Source organism: Phaethon lepturus, unplaced genomic scaffold (genome assembly GCF_000687285.1).
Source record: "Phaethon lepturus isolate BGI_N335 unplaced genomic scaffold, ASM68728v1 scaffold10484, whole genome shotgun sequence".
Taxonomy (NCBI): domain Eukaryota; kingdom Metazoa; phylum Chordata; class Aves; order Phaethontiformes; family Phaethontidae; genus Phaethon; species Phaethon lepturus.
The window spans coordinates 1-24781 of NW_010535474.1; the positions used below are offsets into that span (position 1 = coordinate 1).

The 24781-nt window shown below is 36.2% G+C and overlaps 1 protein-coding gene across 1 annotated transcript in view; it reads left to right on the forward strand.

The window, feature by feature from the left end:
- Positions 1 to 815: 815 nt before the first annotated feature.
- The window catches only part of AQR (aquarius intron-binding spliceosomal factor), a gene marked incomplete at both ends in the record, with an annotated part of 32913 nt that continues 8947 nt past the window's right edge, over positions 816 to 24781 (forward strand). The window contains 18 exons of the mRNA XM_010285820.1: positions 816 to 872; positions 1702 to 1742; positions 2740 to 2775; positions 5041 to 5161; positions 6459 to 6599; positions 8233 to 8301; positions 8795 to 8895; positions 9582 to 9658; positions 10898 to 10962; positions 13011 to 13127; positions 14053 to 14166; positions 14970 to 15073; positions 15892 to 15994; positions 16387 to 16507; positions 19324 to 19465; positions 20202 to 20380; positions 22224 to 22391; positions 22830 to 22999. Of these exons, the coding sequence (XP_010284122.1) occupies positions 816 to 872; positions 1702 to 1742; positions 2740 to 2775; positions 5041 to 5161; positions 6459 to 6599; positions 8233 to 8301; positions 8795 to 8895; positions 9582 to 9658; positions 10898 to 10962; positions 13011 to 13127; positions 14053 to 14166; positions 14970 to 15073; positions 15892 to 15994; positions 16387 to 16507; positions 19324 to 19465; positions 20202 to 20380; positions 22224 to 22391; positions 22830 to 22999 (1926 nt within the window). The remainder of the gene's footprint in view (positions 873 to 1701; positions 1743 to 2739; positions 2776 to 5040; positions 5162 to 6458; positions 6600 to 8232; positions 8302 to 8794; positions 8896 to 9581; positions 9659 to 10897; positions 10963 to 13010; positions 13128 to 14052; positions 14167 to 14969; positions 15074 to 15891; positions 15995 to 16386; positions 16508 to 19323; positions 19466 to 20201; positions 20381 to 22223; positions 22392 to 22829; positions 23000 to 24781) is intronic.

Consider the following 24781-nt stretch of genomic DNA (forward strand, 5'->3'; position numbering starts at 1 on the left):
CGGAGCCAGGTACTGGAAAGGCCGCTCCGGTAGCGACGGCGCCTCGGTGTGTAAATAATTTGCAGCCTATGGGTATTAGGGGAAGGATCGTGTTTTGTCGTAAGGGGGGAGAGATTTAACGCCTGTGTTACAGGTGAAAAGAGTATGTGCCCCCAGCGCTTCCAGACTGGAGAGATTTACAAGAGCAGCACTACAAAATAAGTCGGGCTTGTTATAATAACGTGGAAAGTTGTTGACAGTTTACTGTAGCTGAGCATTTTAAGTGGTTTTATACAAGCGTTTATTTTTTGTGCTGGAAAGGTGCCTTTCTTTCCTCTTCTGCAGCATAAAGAAATTTGATTAAAGTTGGTTAGGAAGCTCTTGCCACCATAAGCTCACGAGTTTTGGTGAAGTGATGGCTACAGCATGTAGCCTTGAAAAATTAGACCTTTACATAGAGCCTCTAGTTGTGAAATTCCTAGTGGGAGTGTAATCATTTGCAATCTGGGGTTTGCAGTCCCTGAAAGATTGTGGTACATTTTTTTCATAGCAGTAACTTGAGAAAAAAGTTATGTTTATTATATAGCAGTTTGTGCATATGAGATTTTTACAGAGAATCATGCCTCTGTTGGATAGGTTTTAGGCATAAAAAATTAAATAGTTGAAAAGCACTGTTGTTGGAAAACATAATTTTGTTATCTGTAGTTACCATAAGCTGAAATTAAGTAGGATACTAGTGAAATAAAGTTCAGGGATGGGATGTGTTGCAGAGTTATTGTATCACTACAACTGAAAGTATATATATATAACTTTTTATTTTTTTTCCCCTCATACAGTTAGCAAATAAATACTGGGCTCCACATGTGAAGAAAAAATTGTCTTTTGATTCAAAGGTAAATAGTTCCACAGGAATTTTGTTGGAGTATAAAAGAATCAGGATCAACCCTCTTCTGATGTGCCAACCTCCAATGGTGCTTATTTTATATAAGAGTGTAGGAGACTGCTTGGAAGGTCAACAATTGGTTAACACACTGTAATTATATGTGTTTGGTTTTGTGTTGATTTTCTGTAGTGCCAGGTTCTTAAATGTTAGGTTTCTTTCCCTTGTGGCTATTTGGCTAAATCTTCCTTTCCACCCTCAGTTTACTCTCTCTCTTTGTAGTATTTGTGATAGTATTTGTCTGTGATTGTTAGAACTAGGATGTACATAAGCAGCTAAATTGCATCTCTGTGTCATGTAATATTCTTTCATTCCTGTTGGAAAAACAAGGTAGAAGTGTCTGGATTTGGTTAAATGTCAGTTAAAAGAAACAGCAACAACAGGTGACTTAGTTGGTGCAGACTTCACTCTTGAAGACTGTTATTTAAATTCAACAGTAAGCCAAAGATTAACAATACAAAGGTTTGCATATCTGCTTGACTTCTATGTAAAAATCTTAGTGAGATGGAGGTTATTCTTCAGAACAACTTGAATGAAGATCTTCTCAATTCTCTATCATTGTGTACTTTTCCCTAAGTTGATTTACTTTTTTTTGAGAATGTATGTCTATGAAGCTTTTGGACTCTTCAGAGCTGAGGCATAATTGTTATGATATTTTTTATCAAATAGTAGTAAGCAGAGAGTAACTAAATCAGAGTAACTTTGAGTGCATAAATGCATTTTTAATAACTTTATGAAGTATATACATTTCTTAACCATTTAAAAAAAATTATTTCCTATAGGTTATTGAAGATGTATATACAAAAGAAATTGTCAGGTCAAAGTAAGTACACTACTCACTTTCACTTATAGACGAGTATTTCAACACTATCTGTATTGAAGTGGTTTCTAATGTTGCATAGAATATTTTAAAATGCATTGACATGTTGAAAGCAGCTGACAATGACTTGAATGCATTTGAGTCATTTAATCATCATGGTATTTCAAAGTCTGAATGTGGCAAAAAGAAAGTTTGTGAGCTCATAATCCTTAAATGTGATGGTTGGACATAATATGGTTTGGCTCCTCGATCTGGTAGTCTTGTGTTTTATGTTGTTTTTGTTGTGATGATTATAGAAGGTTGGTGCCTTCTTTTGACACCAGGGTATGTAAAGAAAAAGAATCAGTTGAGGAGTGTGCTGCCTCTAGCTTTTTGCTCTTTCCTTAATTATTAGCAGGTTTTATAAAGGGCAAGTCTCATTTCAGTGAATTGTAGTGTTAGATGGGGGAGGCAAAGAATTCAAGATAAACTGCATTGTACAGCAAAGAGTTGTAACCATAGCTGTTTGGAGCTTTTCAGGGGAAGTTTGAGCTCTGGAGAGAATTCTGTTTAGGATTCCTTTATGGAAGTTATCTCAAGAATTGCCATACAGGGTCAGAGCAAGCTTCCATTTCTAGTCACTAAGAAGAGATACCGTTATGAACTGATTAAATAGGTAGTTGTAGTTTTCCACTAGACACTTTCAGCTTCTAGCAATTTGTGTTTTTAAGGCTGTTGGAAGCAGTGTCTTCACATTTAATATATCTAGGTGGATTTTTTTAATGGGAATTTGATTGCTTAATGAACGTGCATGAACTTTAGCTTCCACGGTGTTACAATAGTTGCTTCTGTACTCAAGTCATTGCTCTTGCATGTAAATGGGGGACAGAAATAATTCCTAGGTATTTATACAGGTTTCATTATATAACAAAATAAGGGAAAATATAGCCATTTTCCATGCAGCTAAGATGTGCATGGGAGGCTTTCTTTCCTGTGTTAATTGATTACTTTCTCTTTTTAGGTTTGCTATTAGAAAGATTATGCTTCTCGAATTCAGGTAAGCTAATTAAAGTTAAATTTTAAGTTATTTTTTCGTAGGAACCCATAAGGATGAGAAACAAATGCAGGACAGTGAGTCAGTTTGAAGGTAGTATACTAATTTGTTCCTACTTACTAAAGCCTTGAACTATGTACCTAGGAAAATTAAGTGAGGAGAGCTTAATTTGAGGAAGAAATAATTTCATAAGCATAAGTAACATATCAGAGTATCTTGTTTTATGATTCTGAATTTCTAGTGTAAGTGAAGTACCAAAGAGAGTGTGAATGAAACAGGTGAAGAACTTGGGTCTGTAATTTGGAATGTATCTTTAAGCCTTGAATCGGAACTCACCAAAGTCAGAGGAAGTTTTTTGATTAAGTCTTTTACTGCGAGGGTAAAAATGGATTGTGCTGCAGCAACATCACTAACTTTTTCTTCATTTGAAAAGAAAGGACATCTGTTTTGGAGATTCTTACAGCTACTTCAGACTTTCCTGGAAGAACTTACAAAGTGTGTCTAAAATGATGTAAAATAAATATTTGCAGTATTTACATATTTAGAAACACAGTATTTAGTGTTCTGTTTGGCTCTGTTTTATCTCTCAAGTTTTATGAACAGAAAGAATGAGATCGTTTTTGATTGAGAGAGATTCTTTGAAAAAGCTGAAATATGTAAGTAACACCACTAACTAGAAAAGTAGGTCAAACTTCCCTCTGTTTCCTGCTTCTTTATTAGAAAAGACAGAAGAGAAAAATGTAAGCTTCGGTTTGGGGTTTGACACTAACAAATGCTGGTAGCATGACTTCTGGAATTTGTATGCCAACAATACCGTGGAGTTAGAAGTTTTTAGCCTTTCTGTGAACATTCTTAATGTTACGAGCCTGTAATGTAACTTTAGTACTTTCTGGTCTATAGCCCCATCTACTGCCATTTGTCCTGTAAGTCATTCTCCATTTTCTCTCTTTTTTCCTCCCTGCTTCCCGCTTCCCCCTCGCCCTTCATCCATCAAACTCTCCTGTCTTCACACACATGAGTTTTTCCTGTCCTTCATTCTTGCTCACGTACAAGTTTACTACACAAGTTTATCCTCACTTGGGGGCATAACAGTATTTTTTCTAAAACATATTGAAATTTATTGGAATTCCTGGGTGAAATGAAGTTTGGAGTTCTGTGGATTTTTGTGGGGTTTCTCCCCCTCCCATTGGCAGATACAAGCTCTTGGGAAGCAGTATGTGTTTCATCTTGTATATGCCTATGAAGTTCTCTCAGCTCCATCTGAAGCTACACATTCTGACTGAGCTCCCAAAAAGCAGAAACCCCTGTCTGACCATTACTGGGTCTTTTGCTCCTGGTTACATACAGGTTCTCACTGTCTTTTTTTTCACCACTGTGTCTGGTACTTGTGTTATCTGAAATTATTGAAGTAGCTTGTTGTCAGTGATCAGAAAAGTAAGCTGAGGAAGAAAGTACATAAGTAAAACTGAGTTGGCTCTTGAGGGGCCAGATGAATGCTAGAAAGGAAGGAACGGATGAGCAGCTTGTTCAGGAAGAAACAAGACTTTCCACTTCCTGGTGGCAGTTGTTACATGAGGTGCGAGTGCACTGTTGAATATAATGGATTTAGGGTTTGCCTCCTCAGGAGTAACTACCCTGCATAGCTTCAGGAGGAAGTTAAAGGAGGGAAATGGTTGGTTATCCAAATAGCCTTTCATCTTTAGGATCTAATTTTAAGAGTTTCTTCTGTGAGAAATGTGCCATTATTAATGAAGGAGAAATGCTCATTGCTGGGAAGCTGCTATTTTCCACTATGCAGTATTACTTTTTCACCTTCTTGAAAACATGTAATCACTCCCCTAATATTCAGTGGTTTATTTTAGTCACAGTGCAATGTAATACTTTTATTGCCTTTATATGATTAGAAGCGTAAAATCTCTCTTGATGATTCCTAATTTTTTATGAGAAAGGGTATTTAATAATACAGACACTGTTATATAGTAGTTGCATCTTTGCATCTTATGCTAAGAAATGCTGCATGTGATGTTCTTTAGGCTGGTTTGTTGGTTGGTTTTTTCCTCTTCTTTTGGAGAGAGTAGCAGTTACTGAGTCTTAACAAGTTTTGCTGCAGTGACCTAGATGAGAGGTAACTTCAGGAACTACTCACAAACTATAAAGATGGCTTTAAGGAGAAAGAGGAAAAAACCCCTGTGGATAACTGCTTTTTCAAATGAGTGACAGATTATGTGGGTGGCAGCAACTAATGAAATATTCTTTGTCTCTTCACAGCCAGTACCTTGAAAATTACCTATGGATGAATTATTCTCCAGAGGTGTCCAGTAAGGCATATTTAATGTCAATCTGCTGTATGGTGAATGAGAAGTTCAGAGAGAATGTCCCTGCGTGGGAGGTAACCCATTTCAATTGCAGCTAGAATTAACTTTGATCCGCAAGTTGCAGCTTTTGCCATGTGCTCACTTATACTGACAGAAGGTAGCAAAGCTTGTAGTGTTAAAAGTAAATGGTACCTCAGCTGGAATGTCTCATACGGTGTTTTAAAGTGTGTGTTCTTTTCAGAGAAGGCAGTGGATGGATCTAAAATCACCTGCTTCCTTCTGATGCACGAGTCCTTTGTTCTGCCTTTACATCATCATCATCATCATTTGTTTTTTAGGCACTTGACAAAAGTCGGGCATTTGCAGAGAAGTTTTTGCTCTGATACTGAAAGAAAAAAAGGATTTTTATATCTGTGGATATAAGAAGGCACGACTGGAAGTCTGACATATTTTCCAATAGTGCCTTGCTTAAAATCTGTGAATACGGTTTTGTAGCTTTCTTGCATGGAATTTTATATTAAGATAATATCTTATTCTGCTTCTGTATATACTGTTTTTTTGTAATAGTAGGTTTAGAAATGATTAAGTGTTTCTACAAACAGGCCATTTCAACAACATAAGCCCAGTTAGAAATTCTATGCAAGTGTTATTTCAGAAGCACACTTACTCCGATAGTAGTGCCATTACTTCAGTGCTGGCAAAGCACAAAGGATTAATAGCTTTCTCATATGATGTCTGTGCCTTTTTTTGTTTTGGCATATGTACTAGACGCAAAATTACAGGTGCATGTTACTTTCCGAGCAGCTTGCTTAAGTTTGTTATTTGGTACATGGGTGCCCTTGCAAAGAAACCACTTGATCTCCACAGTTTTTTGGTTTATCTTTTTCTGGCTTAGATAGCTGAATGGGAGCCCCACAACTGTGATTAATTTCTGCTGTTTTTTTTTTTTTTTTCTGCTCACTTTTTGCAGATCACTAAATGACTGCCATGGTTTTGGCCAAAATCTACCAATTATCTTTTAACCTGTGTCATTCTACAGTAATACTGTGCAGTCACCAGTTGAACATTCCCACAACACAATCCACTCCACTTGTGCTTCTTGTTCAGTTTGTCCTATGCATTGTCTGTGTTAGACTACACAGAAGGCAGTAGTCCCACTAAAAGCATTCCCATAGTGTAAGGGATAGTAGTCAGTAGGATATCATTAGTCTGTTTTGTTTGTACTGTGTGGGCAGAAGAACTGAAAGAAAGACTAATCCTCCCTTTTATAGATTTAAATGGATTTAGAGAACTTAAGATATGCTATGTGAATGAAGATTGAAATGATTCCTATCAACCTGACTCGAAATCAACTTGTTCTTGTATTCCTAGACATTCAAAAAAAAGCCAGAACACTTTCCGTTCTTTTTCAAATGCATATTGAAGGCATCACTGGTTGAAAACGACAGTGAATACTCTCTTCATGAACAGACGGTCCTGCTGCTTTTCCTTGATCACTGCTTCAATAGTTTGGTATGTTGAAAGTAACTGTAATACTTCCAGTGTGTTTATGCTATTCTGTGTTAACAGGAGTTTAGTTTGAGCAATTTCTTCTTAGGAGACAGATGAAGCAAAATTCCTATTTGAGGAAGAAGTTGTTACTGGTGGGCTTTTACACTTTTTTTTAACTCTTTCTTTTTCTCTCTCATCACATTTGCTTTTCTCTGACACAAGGTAATAAGAGACTTGAATTTGGAGGATTGGCACTTACTGCAATTTAAAGACATATATTCACATTTATGTTTAAAATGGTGCTTAAAATAGATGTATTTATATTTGAAAAGGTGCTTTACACTTAAAAGCAGATTACTTACTACTGCACTCCTTTTAGTTTGGCTGGGAAATCGCACAAAATTATTTTCATTAACTATTGAGAAATATAGTAATTTTTTCACTTTTGAAATCAGATTTAGATAATATTTCCACCTGCACTTCTCTTGAGATAGTTTCAAGAAAGCCTTGGACCAAGCTGTGTTTTCAACGTATAGTAAAACCAGTTATAGATTCTAATTAGCAAGTGTGGAGAGTACTTTACAGTTACCTTTTCTTTGAAACTACTCTGTTACCTCTCTGGCTACTGGGCTTTTTCTTTACTTAAATTGCACACAGGATGTATCAGTCAAAATCAGGGTCTGCACAAGTAAAGAACAAAATTGTGTCTCACAGACAAAACAGTTGAGAAAGTGTATGATTTGATTTTGGAATTAGGAATGATTATGGAACCCGGTAATCATCCTGAACCTTATGTGTATAGTTTATTGAGGTATTTTTCAGTAGTGCCCATGGTACAGTGGATCTTCATTTTAAAGGAGGGTTTGGTAGTGACTGTATGGAATCCTGCTTGCAGAGCATTTTTCTCATATAACATGATACAGAAGACAGTAAAAAAGTGCTTGTAAAAGCATACTGCTATTTGAAGCTGCACTTTGTGAAATGCAGAACAGGCTAGTCGTAGTAGTATTTTAAATAAGGAGCGCCAAAGTGTGAAGTTTCAGAATGCTGAGAATAGATTGTTTGTCCAGAAAGACGTATTTAGGATGTTAATGGAAGTTTTTCAGTAGTGTAGGAAAGAAAGAAGACTTCATGGATCCAGATCACAGGCAGAGTTGAAGAGAGAACATTTGAAACAACAGTTGAAGTTACATGAATTACAGAGAAAATTGATTATTTCAGATAATGGGAAGAGTGTGAGTGAAGTGGGAGAAACTTAAATGAAGGGCTTCAGGAGAGAAAGAATAGAGTAAAAACAAATAGAGAAAGGACAGTAAGAAAGTTCAGTTCAAGAATGAGAAATGACTGAAGAAGGAACATCAGTTCTCATCAGCTTCTATGCTGAAAATACTTATATGGATGGGGCTCCTGTTGAAGTATTAAGAACTGACAGAATCCATGAAAAGAACCTAAAATGTGAAAGTCATCAACAATTTTAAGTGTTACTGGGTAGGGCTGTTTTGCAGTTTCCTGTTAGGAAATTGTGAAATCTAATACAACAACATATATATTTTTGTCAGATGGTAATGTACATTGAACTATTTTGTAAGACAGGCATATCAGAAAACATAAGAATTAAAAAAACCAAAATCCTCTGTCTGTAACTTTCTAACAGGAAGTGGATTTGATCAGAAGTCAGGTGCAGCAGCTCATTTCCTTACCGATGTGGATGGCTCTACAACCTGTAAGTGCAACATTGTAAACTGCAAAGCAATCTTTTAGGCATTATGCAAGTCCTGTAAAGTGAATTCCTATGGAATACTGTTATAGACGTCTAATTTAAAGCGACCTGCCTTGCTATGCAATTATAGTTTTTGTGTGCTCAGTAAAATTCTCTTTATCGTTTGTTGCAAATTTCCATGTAATTGTAATTATTAATTAGTTATGTGATTTTTCATAAAACTAAGCTTTGTTGCTTATAGCTTCTTCAAGCTATAATTTATAGACAATGCCATGAGTTCACAGGGACTGGAGAATGGAGCTGACATCTAGCCATGGCTAGATTCTCTGTAGCAGTATTACATTCTTGTTTTACAATGATACTTATTGAGATTAGTCTGAGACAACTATTTTATACATATATTTTTTTTCTTTTTTTCATAATGAGACTGGATTGTAGTTTTAGCTCTCATGAAAACAAGGATTCTTGGTGACTGAATAACATTTTAACATTTCAGAAACGGCTGGAACAAGAGCTGAAAAGGACACCAAAACTAAGAAAATTCTGGAATCTAATTAAGAAAAATGATGGGAAAATGGATGAGGAGACAAGAATGCAGTATGCTACCGAAACATTTTTTCCTGTTAAATCCCAAGCCTCTAATGCGTTCATTGTGTTTCAGCTAAAATCAATTGTTTCATTAAAAAAATATCATTTCTAAAAAAACTGAAAAAACAGATAGCAGGGTCTACATGTGGTCTCCTGGAAACTGTTTTGTTTTCCAGTAGTCTTTATGCAAAATACTCTTATAGGACTCTTAGTATTTTATTTGATCAGTGAATTTTTGATACCAAATCTTAGATCTATAGGATGAAAGCCATAAGAGAATATTCATGTAGTTAGTCATATTTTTTCATGACTTTTAGCAAGTGTTCAGCTCTTAAGTAAATAGCTTATGCAAGTATTTGAATAAATTTGAGTGTATCTCACTGAAGTTAAATGTTCCAGTACTTTTGTGTTGCAATGTGGTAAGGTGTAGGTGGTGACATACTTCTCTTTAACTCAGTAGAAGCATGGTTTGTTAATCAGTTCTGTCCCTAAAAGTGTAGACTCTGCTAATCTGTCTACCTGAATGTAGAGAGAAAAGTTATCATCTAAACAGTTTAGGTGTGTTTCAAAGCAACATTATAAATGATACCATTATATAAATGTTAAAGCATCTAACTTGGTATTAGTGAAAGATATGATGGACTTTAGTCTGCATTTAAGGAATATTAATGCTTTTGTCATATGTCTGATTTTAGAGCGTATCGGGAGAGAAGATTTCTTTCACAGCTCATTCAGAAGTTCATTTCTGTGCTAAAATCAATACCTGTCTCAGGTAACTGTGGTTCGTCTGTTACTTTGTTATGTGGCAATCTATCTTAAATTTTTTTCTTTGCTAAAGTCACTACTTGTTAGGATACCAGCCTGAGGTTGGAGACCTTATCTGGATGGGGTTTTAGTGAAATCCATGCCTGCCTGCATGGATTTCATGTCAAAACTGGTATTCAAATCTGTATATGCTTTAAAAATGAAATAGCTGAAAACTGCTTTAAACCTCTTCTTCTGTTCAGTATGGACTTAAGGAATATCAGTACCCAGAAATATTTTTTCATTATTGTGTGCTTACAGCCTTCTTACAGCACTAAAGCATGTCATACATACTTACGTGCCTGTTAAACAGGTGGTATAAATGCATATCATAAGGCTCTATTCTGTCAGTACTGTTGATTTACAGTAAGAACAAAAGCCTAAGTGCAGTGAAATTCTGTAAGATTTGACTGCTCTTGATTTATAAGTCATTGTGACAAGCAAAATTATATGCTTGCCTGATTTGGAAAGGAAAAGTGTTTGTACAGGAAGGTGTTAGCCTTTTGACAAAAAAGGCTTATTATGCCCTAAGTACAGCACAGTTTGGGTGAAATCACTTCCCAGAGTTCTGCTTTTGCTCTTAAGAGCTGAAGTTTGCTAAGAGTTTAACTGAGCTGTAAGGGAAGAGTCGGTGTATTGTGGCTTCTTCAGAAAGGATACCTGTCCCCTTTGTTTTCCCAATTGTGCAACCTGTTTTGGGAAGATTTACATTAACAGTTCTTTGGAGGCTTTAGGAAATAGATATTTGTTAAAGGAGACTGTTTTCTGTTTTGACATGATTCTAAAGACTCCTTAGTAGTCACCATGGAGTAACTTTGAATATTGTCAAGGCCTTTTGTACACACCTGGATTGCAGTTTTTAAATAGGTACCTTGAGTTAAAAGTTCTTAAGAACCTTTGCAGGCCATTGGTATCTTATGGAAGTGTGCATTTTTGTATGTTGCATTGGTTGTTTTTTTCAGAGTGAATAAAATCGCTCCTGAAACTCTGCTTCCATTGCTTCCTTATATTCAAAAATTTTCTCGTTTGCAATGAAAGAAAGGGTTGTTTCAGTAAGAGGGAAGAATGTGCTGGTTAGCTTTTTATTCTTGTTAAAAGCTAATACTGGTATATTAGTAGCATTTATTACATTTGTAAAGAATAGTTCAAGTACAAATATATTGTGGTGTGGATCAATTGCAAAAAAAAATATTTTTTTTCTATCTAGGTCCTATTTCTATGGACAAAGTACATTATTGTGAGAGATTCATTGAACTCATGCTGGATCTTGAGGTAAGCTATGAAATTGTTTCAACCTGTTACCAGGTGTACTTTTCTAGGTTTTAAATGTGTAAAGTCATTTTTACAGCCTAATTCCAATTAGCAGGTGGTTATGTCACAGTTGTGCGTATGGTTGCTTAATAGTGGTTTTCCATCTGTAAATAGGAGGTTGTAGCAGTGCATCCACATTGGGAACTGACTAGTAATGTTTATAAACCAGATGAACTGCTAGAGAAAGCTAGGATCCTAAATTGCTCAGTGAAGAAGACTTCATTAATTGGAGTAGTGGTAATAATTCTGGCAATTGATGAAAACGTGTGATGCTTTAATCTGCTAGGAATAACCCAAAAGTATTCTTCCCAATGCATAATACGTCACTTAAAGTATGTTTTGTGTTGTAGGGTATAATCCAAGAAAGTGTCAGTAGTTCTGAAATGCAAACTATTTCTATTTTACTAGAATTCATTATTTAGAAGTAACCTATGTTTGTTACAGAATAATAAGAGGCCCAGCAAGATTTTGTGAAATTTTTCAGTAGGTTCTAAGAAAAGTGGGATAATTTTAAGCTTCACAGTACCAGAATTAAAAAACAAGACATTAATTTACAATTCCTCACGAGTAGCAGTTTATTTAAAATAACTTCAGATTTAGAAGACATCCTGAAATAAGAGAGTTTTCTGGGAGAGTAAGCACGGGGAATTTTAAAATGGCTTGATCTTGAACTCATACAGGCTAACTGTCCTCTGCTAAATCACTTGACATGGTTTAGTGGGCATGGTGGTGTTGGGTTGATGGTTGGACTTGATCTTAAAGGCCTTTTCCAACTTTAATGATTCTGTGACTTAGGTAGCCTGTGCTTATAGTTGCAATAGAATGAATTACTTAAATTAGAGCTTGTTGTCTTACGGATATAATATACTCTTATAACAGAAAATAGGTATTTGAAGTTAAACTTAAGTCTGGTTGTTAGCCAAAATGCTGAGAGGCAGTACATGTAATGTTGGTTCTTGCTAGGTATTACAGAAAGGTTAGAACTCAGACAGTTTATGAAGCCTGTTTAAATGACTGGAACAAGCAAATGAAAAATTAGCTGTAAATCCAAGTCTGTTCGCCTTGGTAGCATGTACAGTGTTAATCGACTCTTTTTACCTGTGTCAAGGCCTTTATCAGAACATTTGTTTCATACTGAAGTACGCAGACTGCCATCAAAACTTGGTAATTTAATAATTCGAAAGGAATGACTCCATGGAAAGTTGTTTTGTTTTTTTGAGTTTTGTTTTTTTGTAATTATTGTGCAGGGCAATTAACATTTTCTACTACAGATTCTTCCATTTTCTTTGTCTTAGTTCTAAACACCATGCTGATGCTTTTTGGATTTCTAAATTAAGCCTGTAAATTCCATTGAGAGCAACTCATTTTTTCCTCTTGAATTGTTGAGGTGTACTACTGTATGCTGTTGAACACTTGCTACATATAGCAAGCTTAAGCTAGCTACACTGAGGAGAAATGATCTCTATTTTTGTTACAAAAAGCTTGTAGGCTTTTAATTAAGATTTGAAAAATCCTTATATCTGAGTATATTACAAAGAATAGAAGATACCATACTGTATTTAGAAGAAACACAGTTTGCAGTCTTGAGAAAGACAAATGTAAAATTAATGAGATGAGTATAGAAAACAAACATTTAAAACAACGTTGCAGCAGTTTGACTTATCTTTTGTTACGCACAGTCATTATGTGGACACTTAGTAGTAGAACAATTGCTTTATTTAATTTACTTTTATTACTGGCAGGATGCAATCTCACTAAATGACAAGTTTGTGCTGTGCTCCCAGTCCTATAAAAGGCGATGTTCATAGCAGCCTACCTACATAAAACCAGTGTCTTGGCATACATAAATGCTTCTCAAATAGGAGAAACTCTGTTAGGGTATTAAATATATAAATAACAGTGCGGCAATCTCCTCTTCTTATGCCTTCTTGAAAAGGAAAGTTATGAGAAACCAGGATTTCTTACATTTTGAAGAATTGCTTATACTAATGTGCTGTTGTTTACCACAGGCTTTGCTTCCCACACGGCGCTGGTTTAATACAGTGTTGGATGACTCCCATCTTGTTGTTCACTGTTACTTGTCCAGTCTTGCTAAAAGAGAGAAGGAGGGTCATCTCTTTTGCCAGGTGAGGTACAAAGTTGTTGAAAATAATTTTTCCTTCTGATGTGGCTCTGAATACTCCAGTTGTTTTGTTTTATATTTTTCTGTTAAGGCAGGTTTTTCTGATGGACCCTTCAGATACTAGCTCTTTCTTACCTGTACCTATGTGTGAGACTGTTCTTAACATTTCTGTCTCAGTTTTTGAACATTTCTTAAAAGTACAACCTAGAAAACAGTGCAGCTTCTGGCATGCTTTACCCCACGTATTGCAGAAGTTGTCACCGGTGCATTCTTCTGTGCTTTATTTTGACCTGAGACAGTTCTACCATGCAGCTGTTTTTTCCCTACTGTCCTTCAGTTTACTCAGTTATAGACAGTATATTATTTTTTATGTCAGGATCTGAAGATCTCTCCCCTTTCCTGCATCTCACCTGCTTTTCCTGCTGCTTGTTGTCCCCTATTTCTGGCATTTGTTCAGTTTCTCTGAGGGTCAGCAGCACATCTGAGTAATTTTCTTCTTCCAACTTAAATAATCTCATTGAAAGCTAGGATGAATTCCACAGCTGGCATCAGAGAGGGCAGGAGGGAGCAAGACCTCTCCCTTTTGGTAGCAGCAAGCCGTAAGTTGGGTTCAGTGTCTCTGAACCTCTGGCTAGATCACCTTAGTGCAATTAGTTTCAGTTTCAAGGCCTAGAATTTAAAAAATCCACACTGCTTGTGGCCTGTGCTGTAATTTCTATGGCTTCTAGACGAGATACCTAAGCAAAATTGTTTTGTGCATCAGCCAAGTGTAGAATTTAGATACCACTCCTCAGTCCATTTCTACAAGAACTTTGAGGAGCTCTTGTTTGTGCATGGTGCCCAGATTTGTCCCCTTAAATTGTGTTTTTGTTTGTGGCAGGGTGCCTCTTCTTGTTTATCCACTAATTTATGTATGGATGATGTTTCAGCTTTTAGATATGCTTAAATTCTACACTGGCTTTGAAATCAATGATCAGACTGGAAATGCTTTGACAGAGAATGAGATGACAACAATTCACTATGACAGAATTACTTCTTTACAGGTAGGCAGATGGCAAAGCGCTTATGGGAGGGAAAGGATTTGGTTTTGTTATTTTAGTCTAATTTACATCTGGAATAGGCATTAAGTTCTTTCCCAAAGCAAACCCCTTATTTTTCCTATTGAGTTACAGGAATAGTTTTAACTTGACTTTCTATACCATACTGAAGACACTAGTGCATCGATATTATGTATGTGACACTATGACTAAATAATATGCTCTAGCAAAACACCACCACTTTTCATTTGATATTGTTGAGCTGAACTGCTCCCGGTAAATCTATTCAGAAGGGAAAATTAAGTGCTGTAGGAACTTAACTTACAATTATGCAGTAGGTGGCACCATTTCTTCAAGATCAGTAAACACGTATGGTAATAGTAGTCCCTTGTACATAAGAAACAAAAATTCACATTACTTGTAGTCATATAAAGATAGTTACACTTTTCAGAATTTTTCCCATTGTTTTAACAAAAAAATTCAAGGAAGCATGGTTAAATTAAACATGTTCCTTGTATGCAAGGCTACATGTCTGCTCCCTTATGTTTTATTTTAATGACAGAACAAATACTGATAGGAGGGTGCATAAAAAAAGATACTGTGTTGGAAGCACATGAGTAACAAATAGGTGGTGCTAACTAAGAAAAATGGAGATTTTGCCTGGTTTTCACTTATATCCTGGTAGTGTCCAAAGGTTGCTATGTGTTATGAATCAGAGGAAGCTATGCTTTTGTATAAATATTTAGGTTATTATTAAATTGTTTCATTAATACACTTGCATTCGTTTTTTGTGTGTGGATCTTTTGTAGAGAGCAGCATTTGCGCATTTTCCGGAGTTATATGACTTTGCACTCTCAAATGTAGCTGCAGTAGATACTCGTGATTCACTGGTGAAGTTATTTGGGCCCCTTAGGTGAGTTACAAAATGAAATTCAACATGAAATTGAAATTCTTTGTTCTCAGGATGTTTTAATTTAACATATTTCTAGCCTTTTTTCTTTCTGACTTCTCACGTGCCTTCTCCTGTTATTTCTCAGGTCTTTCTGACTTGTCACGGTGCCTTTACGTCTGCTGAAATAGGGAGACAGAGAGAGTTTGCATTCACTAGTAGTGAAGTACTGGAATTCCAGTCTAAGAAAAACATCTGTATTTTCCTTTATTCTAATGAATGTCAGAAAGTACTAATTTTCTGGAAAATAGCTAGCTGCTTAAAGTAATTGTAGCAGTAATTAACTTACAGTAGTTAACCTCTAACTTATTAAATTTAGCTTTTTTTACTCTGTTCTATACAAAAACTACAACAGAAATAAAAGTATACTACTGTATTAACTGTACTGTATTGCAAATGCTGTGATGAAAAGGATAACAGTCTGTATTTTGACAACAGCAATGTGTGCTCTGTTGTTGGGTTCTGTTTTCCGCTACACATCTTGAAACAAAAAAAACGCTCACACCTTGCTGTGTTCCTTGCAGATGAGGGGTTGAGCTTACACCTATGGCTGAGCACACTTCATTCGTGGAAGTGCTCTAGAGCACTTTGTAACAAAATGAATATTTTAAATATCTCAAACTTCACTTAAAATGCTGATCTGTCATTGCTGGTCTCTGATGAAATTCATAGCTGGAAATTTTTTTTAAGGAGGGTGGGGTGGGGAAAAAAGCTACCCTAAGGGCATGCTCTCTAGTTTCAGTGTCCTGACACAAACTTCTGTTTTTCCTTCTGCTGTGCAGCTCAAATACTCTCCACCAGGTGGCGTCATACCTCTGCCTGCTGCCACCCCTTCCGGAGGGGGAAGACTCTAGCTATGAAAAGGAGTTTCTGCTGGAGTTGCTGGTAAAAACATAACTAACGTTGCTTGTGTTTTTTTCATTGCAAACTCAAGATATAGCTAAATCTAGCAACTACAATGTAGTAAAGTAGCCACTCAGGACCTTTTCATTTGAAGTTGATACTCTGCTAAGCCTTGACTGAATATTTTCAGTTCTGGTTTGCCATTTTTGCTTTGAGTAGCCAAGTGATTGATTGACTTTACTGTGACTGATAGTTGGACTATGTGTGTGTTCATCTTCTGATGCCACTGTGTGCATTTAGTTACAAACCCCAAAACTAAACAAAACTCAAACTTATTAAAAGAGAGACCGTCTTAGAGATTAATGTGCATGTTTCAAAAATAGCTTCATTGTCCCTTTTTGACTTAGGAAGTTTAAAATGCATCCTTTCTTCAGGTTTCCCGTCATGAGCGACGAATATCTCAAATTCAGCAACTCAACCAGATGCCTCTTTATCCCACAGAGAAGATTATTTGGGATGAAAATATTGTGCCAACTGAATATTATTCTGGGGAAGGTATGATTAGTAGTTCAGTAAATACTGAACAGGACTGTAAATGCTGCAAAAAAAGCTGTTCTAATGTCGATGTTCATTCTGTCTTTGTAACTTAAATGTAGTACTTTTGCATCTTCCAGTATCTTAGAGTAAGGTCAACTTTTTTTTGAGTTGTGAATCAAGAATTCTGAGATGAAATTGTTAGCAAATTTATAGTGGACTTAAAGAAAAATCCAAAGGCCTGTGTTTACACACAGACATTTACTTGCTTCTAATCTGGGTAACAGATGTGCTATAACACCAGCTGTGGAACAGGTAGTTACTGTAAAGTGAAACAAGTTGTAAACATGCAGCAGGAAAGTTTTTGTCTGTGCTTTGCTCTTAAGTATATTCAAGAAAGCCTTTTTAAAAAGAAAAAAAAAAAGTGGTGATGAGAGGAAATTAACACTAATTATCTTACTCCTTTTATTTCAAGGTAGAAGCATACACGTAGTCACTGAAAGGTAGTGTGTGCACTCTAAATTCAGAACCTAGTGTTCTTGCTTGATGTGCTCATGATCAAGGAAGCAAGCTGCAGGTATTGCAAACAAGGATTTATGTAATTTTAAGCTTTGCAATAAACAGCACATGTGTTTTTGTCTAGCTACTTTTAAAAAAGTTTTAATGTGGATCATGAGAATTTTCATTAAGAATGTACAAACTAAAATTTTCAATATGTAAATTCCAAATAACAATATATATCTTCAAAGACTAGTATAAAGTATGTTTCTGGTTTGAGCAGTGAGTATTCTGTACCCTCCTCCATGTAGTTTTGATTCAGAGGGGTTTTTTGTGTAGCTATAAGCCTTAAGTTCAGATGCTTAGCATAAATTAGTTATCTGGGATAAATTCTCTGTGAAAAAATATTAATGAGAAGAAAGAGATTTTTGAAATGTAACCCCTTTAGATAAGGCAGGGTTATAGGCAACAAAAGATCTTTTTCCAAACAGGTATGATACAAAGGCCCTCTAGAGATCTGCCCAAGAAGAGATAAAGTACTTATGTTTAGAATCAGAATAACTTGGGTTGGAAGGGACCTTTTAAAGGTCATCTAGTCCAACACCCAATGGTGGTTTAGTATTTTATTAGCCAAATATATTAATTACAGTATATGTGTTGTTGCGGGGCAGGGACGAGAACAGCTCATCACACCTGTTTCTCTGCTGTTTTGTGACTTTTTAATAATGCATTAAATTTTATTAATGGTGATGTCATTTTGGTAAGTAACAGTGGCTGCTAGTGGAAACATTTCTTCCTGCTGTAGTGAACTCTTTTGCTATTATTGTCTGTATATTGATAGCATTGTTGTGAAGCATTTCTATTGCTGTCAGACTGCTACAGGTATTTTTCTGTTGTGCTTCTCTTAGTTTTAGTTTATGCTTTCCCTTTTTGATAGCCGTGTGTTCTGTAGCTCTGATTTCAAACAAGACCATTTTGTTTTTGTGGTCTTGCGGGCTTTTTTGTGTTCTTAAAAAGTAGCTAAATTTTTTTGGTCTAAAGCTTAAATAAAAGTAGTCTAGCCCAAGAAAGATAGGAGTATTGTTTCTGTGCTCTTTCAGAAAATGAGGGAGGAAGAATATCTGTCTGTTAAATGCTGTGTGGCCTTAAAGAGATGTTGCTTCAAGCCTCAGCCTGCATGTATGTAACTAGCTTTATAGGACAGGGTTTGTTCCCAACTTGGTGTTGGGAAATGTGTTAAAGTGTTTTATGACCATGAGGCTTTCCAGAATAGAAATTCCTGTGTTCTGTCGTCTTTCTTCACTGCCATTGTATCTAAGTGCATGTGAAAGCCAATATGTAGTACATATACCAGTGAAAGGTTTCAAGGATAATATTGCAAGTTACAAAAGCCTGATGCTTTCACAGGTCTTAAGCATAGGTGTCAAACTGGAACATTTGTCCAGTAATATTAAATGAGTAACATATAAGAATTTTTATTTTGGAAAATTTGCATCTAAGACTACGCTAAAGCTATGCAAGCTTTAGGACCTCTTTGTGAGTTTTAATACTCCTTGTTTAGTTAGATCTAATCTTCACATGTTTTTCATTCTCATTTAAAAAAAGAAATAAATCTATAATCAGTAACAGAAACTTTTCAGGACAGTTGTGTATTAAAATTTGGTTTCTTGGCTTAAAACTTTTTTCTACATTAATGATTTTTGTGGCTTCTAATAAACATAAAAGATTGGAATTGGGGAGTTATTGATTAACGCATGGGTTTTATTAGTTAATGAGCTTTTCTCATCATTATTTAATGCTGACTTAATTGTTGAATTCCTGTAGTACCATTACTTTCACCTGCATTTGATTTTTGTAAAATCAATTTTGTTGTAGTCTGTATACAGGAAAGGATTCAGTCTTTAAATGCTGCCAGAAGGATGAAAATTCCTTTAATCTTGTGCAGGTTTATTTAGAGAAAACATGAAAAATGTGATTTTTAGTTTTGTATATTTATAAAATATGGTCAAGCATTGGAACAGGCTGCCCAGGGAGGTGGTGGAATCACCATTACTGGAAGTGTTCGAAAAACATGTAGATGAGGCACTTCAGGATATTGTTTAGTGGGCATGGTGGTGTTGGGTTGATGGTTGGACTTGATGATCTTAAGGTCTTTTCCAATGTTAACGATTCTGTGATTATGTGAAAAAGAGTAATTCTTAAAATCTCCCAGGATAACAAGTATGGCAGTTACAGAATAGTGTGTGTACGTATTTATGAATCCATAGAACCAATATATGAATTTATCATTTTTTGTTTATTCATCAGATACCTCTTCCCTTCCACCCTTACCCCCGTAGGCTGTCTCGCACTTCCCAAATTGAATCTGCAGTTTCTGACTCTTCATGACTACCTGCTGAGGAACTTCAATCTTTTCCGCTTGGAGTCTACCTACGAGATCCGACAGGACATTGAAGATAGTGTCAGTAGGATGAAACCATGGTAATATTTATTAACTGATGCAAACCAGTTGGTTCAAGTTCAATTGTAATCAAAGTGCATTTGAGAGTAACTGATACTGTGTATATACTAAATACATGGTAACAAATGTACTTTAAATCATTACATAGATACGATGTTTTATACTGACTTCTTCCATAAGGTGTTGCCAGCCTGTGGGATAATTTTTGTAAAGGTGTGTTGATATGTATTCCTGTAAATGTGTTAAGAGAGTATGTTGGATGCTAACAACCCACCTTTGTTGTGTTAAGATGGATGAGTTAGTTTTCAAAAGTACTAAGCCTTGTCTGACGTTAAAAAATTTGGAAACTTGACCACCAACTCTTCTGGTTTATTGGAGGTGTTACTGAGTATTCTTGAATTTGCCATCTGCCATGTTTTGATCCCCTTGAGATTTCAAGGGGTCATTTGGTGTGGTATCTCTCATACTCACTAGTTGCTTTTTGTTATCTTCCCTTTTTCTTTTCTGTTAGTTGTTTTTTGTTTTGCTTTGTTTTTTTAATAATGCCAACATAAGTTGCCTTTGTTTCTTGAAATATAAGAATAAGTCAGTTTATCTTATGCTTCAGTTCTAAAATGCACGATTATGTGAATCTACTTGAGTAGCATGTAAAATTAAGACTTGGAGCTGACTGTGAGGTAAATTGTTTCACTGTTTAAAAAAAGATAATGACTAACAAAACTTTGGTGTTTGGGGGTTGTTTTTGGTTTTTTTTAGGTTGTCAGAATATGGAGGTGTGGTCTTTGGTGGATGGGCTAGGATGGCACAACCGATTGTCTCTTTCACAGTGGTGGAGGTGGCAAAGCCCAATATTGGTGAAAACTGGCCCATGCGAGTACGAGCAGATGTTACAATTAACTTGAATGTCCGTGATAGCATCAAAGATGAATGGGAAGGTACTTAATGTTCTCTGAAATAAGGTGCTCAAAATAGGTCCTCATCAAAGTACACGTTGATGTAATCTTATTTGTAAGAAAGGTTTTTTTTTGTCCAAGATACACTGCTTAAAAGCCAGTTACACAAATTCCAAGTCTAAGAAGTTTACACTTTCCTAAAACAAAGATTGAAATTATTAAAGTATTTACACCTCTATTTGGAACAGAGCATTTACAATTTCAGACTGATGTCATTCAGTTTATAGCTGTAAAATTCTGCCCTTTACAGGGAATGTGGAAAAGTAGCTTAGCACTTTAACATGCTTGCTAATAATGTCATAATGGAAAAGTAGTGGGGAATGTGGTATCGTTATCTCATCTACAAGTGGAGTGGACAGATTTTGATTTAATTCAAACCAGTGCATTTTAGTAGTTTTGAATGTATTTGAATGTTATTAGGATGTGCTGACTGTACCAAATACTCGTTTCTTATAATTATCGACAGGCAACACTTCTTTTGCTTGGGGAATTGAACTTTAGTTGACTGTGTTGGCAAGTGGCACAGACGCATGTACTTGTACTTGGATTATCAGTAAATGTCACTCCCCCCTCTTTTGTTAGAGAAACCTGTTAAATGTGCTGGAGCTGCATAGTATGATTAAAGGTCAAGTTGCACGAATGCTAAAGCTGGAGCATGTGATAAATAAGCAGGTAAAAGTTTGGGAGTGTAGATTTCTGTTAAGGTAGAAAAAGCTAGGAGGATGGCAGCAGACTTCACTATACTGAAGGTAGCTATATAGTGGAGCACTTAGCTTTTTCAATACTAGAACAGCTTCTGTGATTTCAAAAGCAGTAATGCTTTAACTTAATCAAAACTGAGGGAAGAATTGATGAATCATTGCCTGATATAACAGGGTCTTCATGAAACTGCTTTAGGTTGGATAATATCTGGTGAGTAATGAGAAGTTGACTCGTGTGAAAAATACAGTGTGTGTTTACTATAAATTTTCAGTTTCTGTGAGAATCTGTAGGTATACTGGAGAAAAGGATTAGTGTTCAAAATTACATTAGTGAATTGGAAAAATTGCATTTTAAAAAGTAGGGTGTAGTTCAACAGGGATGGATATTAAGGTACTACACTTAAGCAGGAACAAGTCACTGCACAAATGCATGTTGGGGGAGCAACTTGTTAGGCAGTAGCTCTGCAGAATGAAAAGAGTCTGAGGTCATCATTGCTCAAAAGCAAATGTGATTCCACAACGATATGTTACTGCTCAGGGAAAAAGAAAAACATTCAAGCAAGTTATATCGGGATTTATAAACTGGAATGTAGCATAGAAAACAAGTAACTTGGTTAATGGACCTTTTACCCTATTAGATAACTAAAGTAACTGTTTAGGACTTTGTGCCCCGTTCTATGCACTGTGCTTAAATTTTTGTTAAAAAAAAAAAAAAAGAAAATTGGAGGTTAGTCCAGAAGAAAGCAGTGAGAATAAGAAATTAATGACACACTACTTTTGACATAAGTCTGAAAATATCTAGGTTGTATAATCTAAGTAAGATTATTGGAAGAAGAATAATCTTGAAATAAGTAAGTTTGTTGTCATGAAAAAAGCAGTCAATTTCTCCTTTTCATATCTAGCAGATTTTAGTATGCAGGAATAGAGGAAAAGATGACAATATCCTATGGTTCTCTGTCCTCTAAGTTAAAGGCGTATTTTAAAACAGAACACATTATTCTTTAAACAGGTGGGGTTTTATTTAAAAGAAATTTTCATGTATTTTATTGTGTATATATATATTAAGGAATGGAAAAGGAATATGGCATTCAATAAGATCACTAAATGTTCCTTTTCGGAATCAGGTCTGCGTAAACATGATGTCTGCTTTTTGGTTACTGTACGTCCCACGCAACCTTATGGCACGAAGTTTGACCGACGACGACCTTTTGTTGAGCAAACTGGCCTGGTGTATGTCAGAGGCTGTGAAATCCAGGGCATGTTGGATGAGAAAGGACGTGTTATTGAAGAAGGTATGGTATACCAAAACTGTTTGAAAGATTTATCCCTCCCCTGCCCCCTTATTTTTTGTTAACAACCCAGTTGTTGACTTCCTTCTCTTTTAAGCAATGCTCATTGAATTCATTACCTACTTGAAAAAACAAACCAATTCTATAAGCAGCCTGAGAAAGGTTAACTAGTTTTGTCTGGTAGAATCTGATGTAATTATATTAATTAAATAAATCCAGTACATTTTGTTTTTAGGAATAAAATAGCTTATATTTAAAAACTCCATTAGAAATGGGATGAAAACACGAAATAAGAATGTTTATAATGCCATGTAGAAATTAGTTTAATGATACGAATTTGTCTAAATTTCATTTCAGGAATGATTATGGATCACTTATTTGAATGATAATCTACTTTTAGCACTACTTCAAATTCTAATCTTACCGTTTCATTACGGGCAGGACCTGAACCCAAACCAAGACTTAAAGGGGATTGCAGAACATACAGAGTATTTCTGGACCCAAACCAGTATCAACAAGACATGGCCAATACAATCCAAAATGGAGCGGAAGATGTTTATGAGACATTTAATATAATAATGAGAAGAAAACCAAAAGAAAACAATTTCAAGGTAAGGTACTGCTCATTGACTCTGAGGATAAGAGTTTGTCTAAATATGCAGTACTGAGGCATGTTCCTTTTAGAGGCATGTAGTTAGGCTTTTTAGGTGGTGTTGGATCACTTCAGGAAGTTAGAGTGTGTCAGCTGGTCATAACTTCCCTCTTCAGCTAAATGTTGGAGTATCTGAAATCAGAACACTCCTACTTCACTTGAGCATATAATAAAACAGTAGTTTATAATTTCAGTCTTTTAACAGGTAGCCTACTTGTATTTGGCCTTTTGGGTCAAGGGATTATGTGGAGCATTTTTGTTAACCTGGTGTAATAGTGGGCTGTAAGGATAGGAGGAGTAGCTAGTCAAAAGGTGAAAATCAGAGAAACCTGTTAGCTTTTGGGAGCATCACTGGATTGGTTTCTTACTGGGCTTTGGATGGTGTCAGAGGAGATTTTTTGCACTGATATATTTGATAGTCCTTATAGAGATTGTATGCTAGTTGGAGCTTTGTAGATTGAATGGTGCTTCTTTTCCTGCCCTAACAGTTATCCCAAAGTTGCAGTGCATGATTCTTTGGCATTTTACTTGCTTGAGTATTCATTGTCAAGAGAGCCTTCAAGGAATTTGGTCAGAGTTCAAAATAAACCTGTTGCTAATGCATTATGATACTGTATATTGCCTATAAGTAAGATTTAAATTAAGCACACAACTTTAATTCATTTTTGCATATAAATTCAGCAAACGTTTTTCAGGAAGCTTATCAATAGCTTATCTTTCCTTACCAGAAGAGGAAAGTTTTCCAACAAGTTAAAATGTATATTTATGTTTCTAAGTTGTGGATTGACATAAATTTAACTTTGACCAGGTGGTCTGTGTTGCCCATAGTAAACTCTTTTAATCAGGTGGTTTAATTGCAGAATCACAGTATCATTTAGGTTGCAAAGCAACTCTGGAGATTATCTACTCCAAGCCCCCTGCCCAAGCAGGGTCACCTCTAGCAGGCTGTCTGGGACCATGTCTACTTGGGTTTTGAATATCTCCAAGAATTAAGAACCCAAAACTTCTCTGCGCAACCTCTTCTTAGGGCTGAATTGTCCACACAGTAGGAAAAAAAAAAAAGTGTTTTCTTGTGTTCAGATGGAATTTAATGTGTTTAATATGTGCCCATTGTCTCCTATACTGTCACTGGACACTACTGAGAAGAGGCTGTCTCCCTTATCTTCATTTCCTCCTATCAGGTGTTTATCACATTGACACAATAGCCCCTGAGCTGTCTCTCTTTCCAGCCTGAACAATCCCAGCTCTCTTGGTCTCTCCTCATGTGAAAGATGCTCCAATCCCTTAATCATCTTTGTGGCCCCAGCACTCACTACAGTACCTCAATGTCTCTCGTGTGTGCCTTTTTTTTTTTTTTTTTTTGTTTTTTTTTTTGATCGATATCACCATCACTGAAAGATGTAAATGCAAGGAGTTTGGGTGATATGGGGCAGGGAGCTGAGGACACCCGAGCTGAACACAGTGCTCCATATTCAGGGATGGTGTGCCATCTAGAGGTACCTGGACAAGCTCAAGAGATGGGCTTGTTTGAACCTCACAAGGTTCAACAAGGCCAAGTGCAGGGTCCTGCACCTGGGTCAGGGCATACCCCGGTATCAGTACAGGCTGGGGGATGAAGGGATTGAGAGCAGCCCTGCCGAGAAGCACTTGGGGGTACTGGTGGATGAAAAGCTGGATATGAGGCAGCAATGTGTGCTCGCAGCCCAGAAGGCCAACTGTATCCTGGGCTGCATCCAAAGAA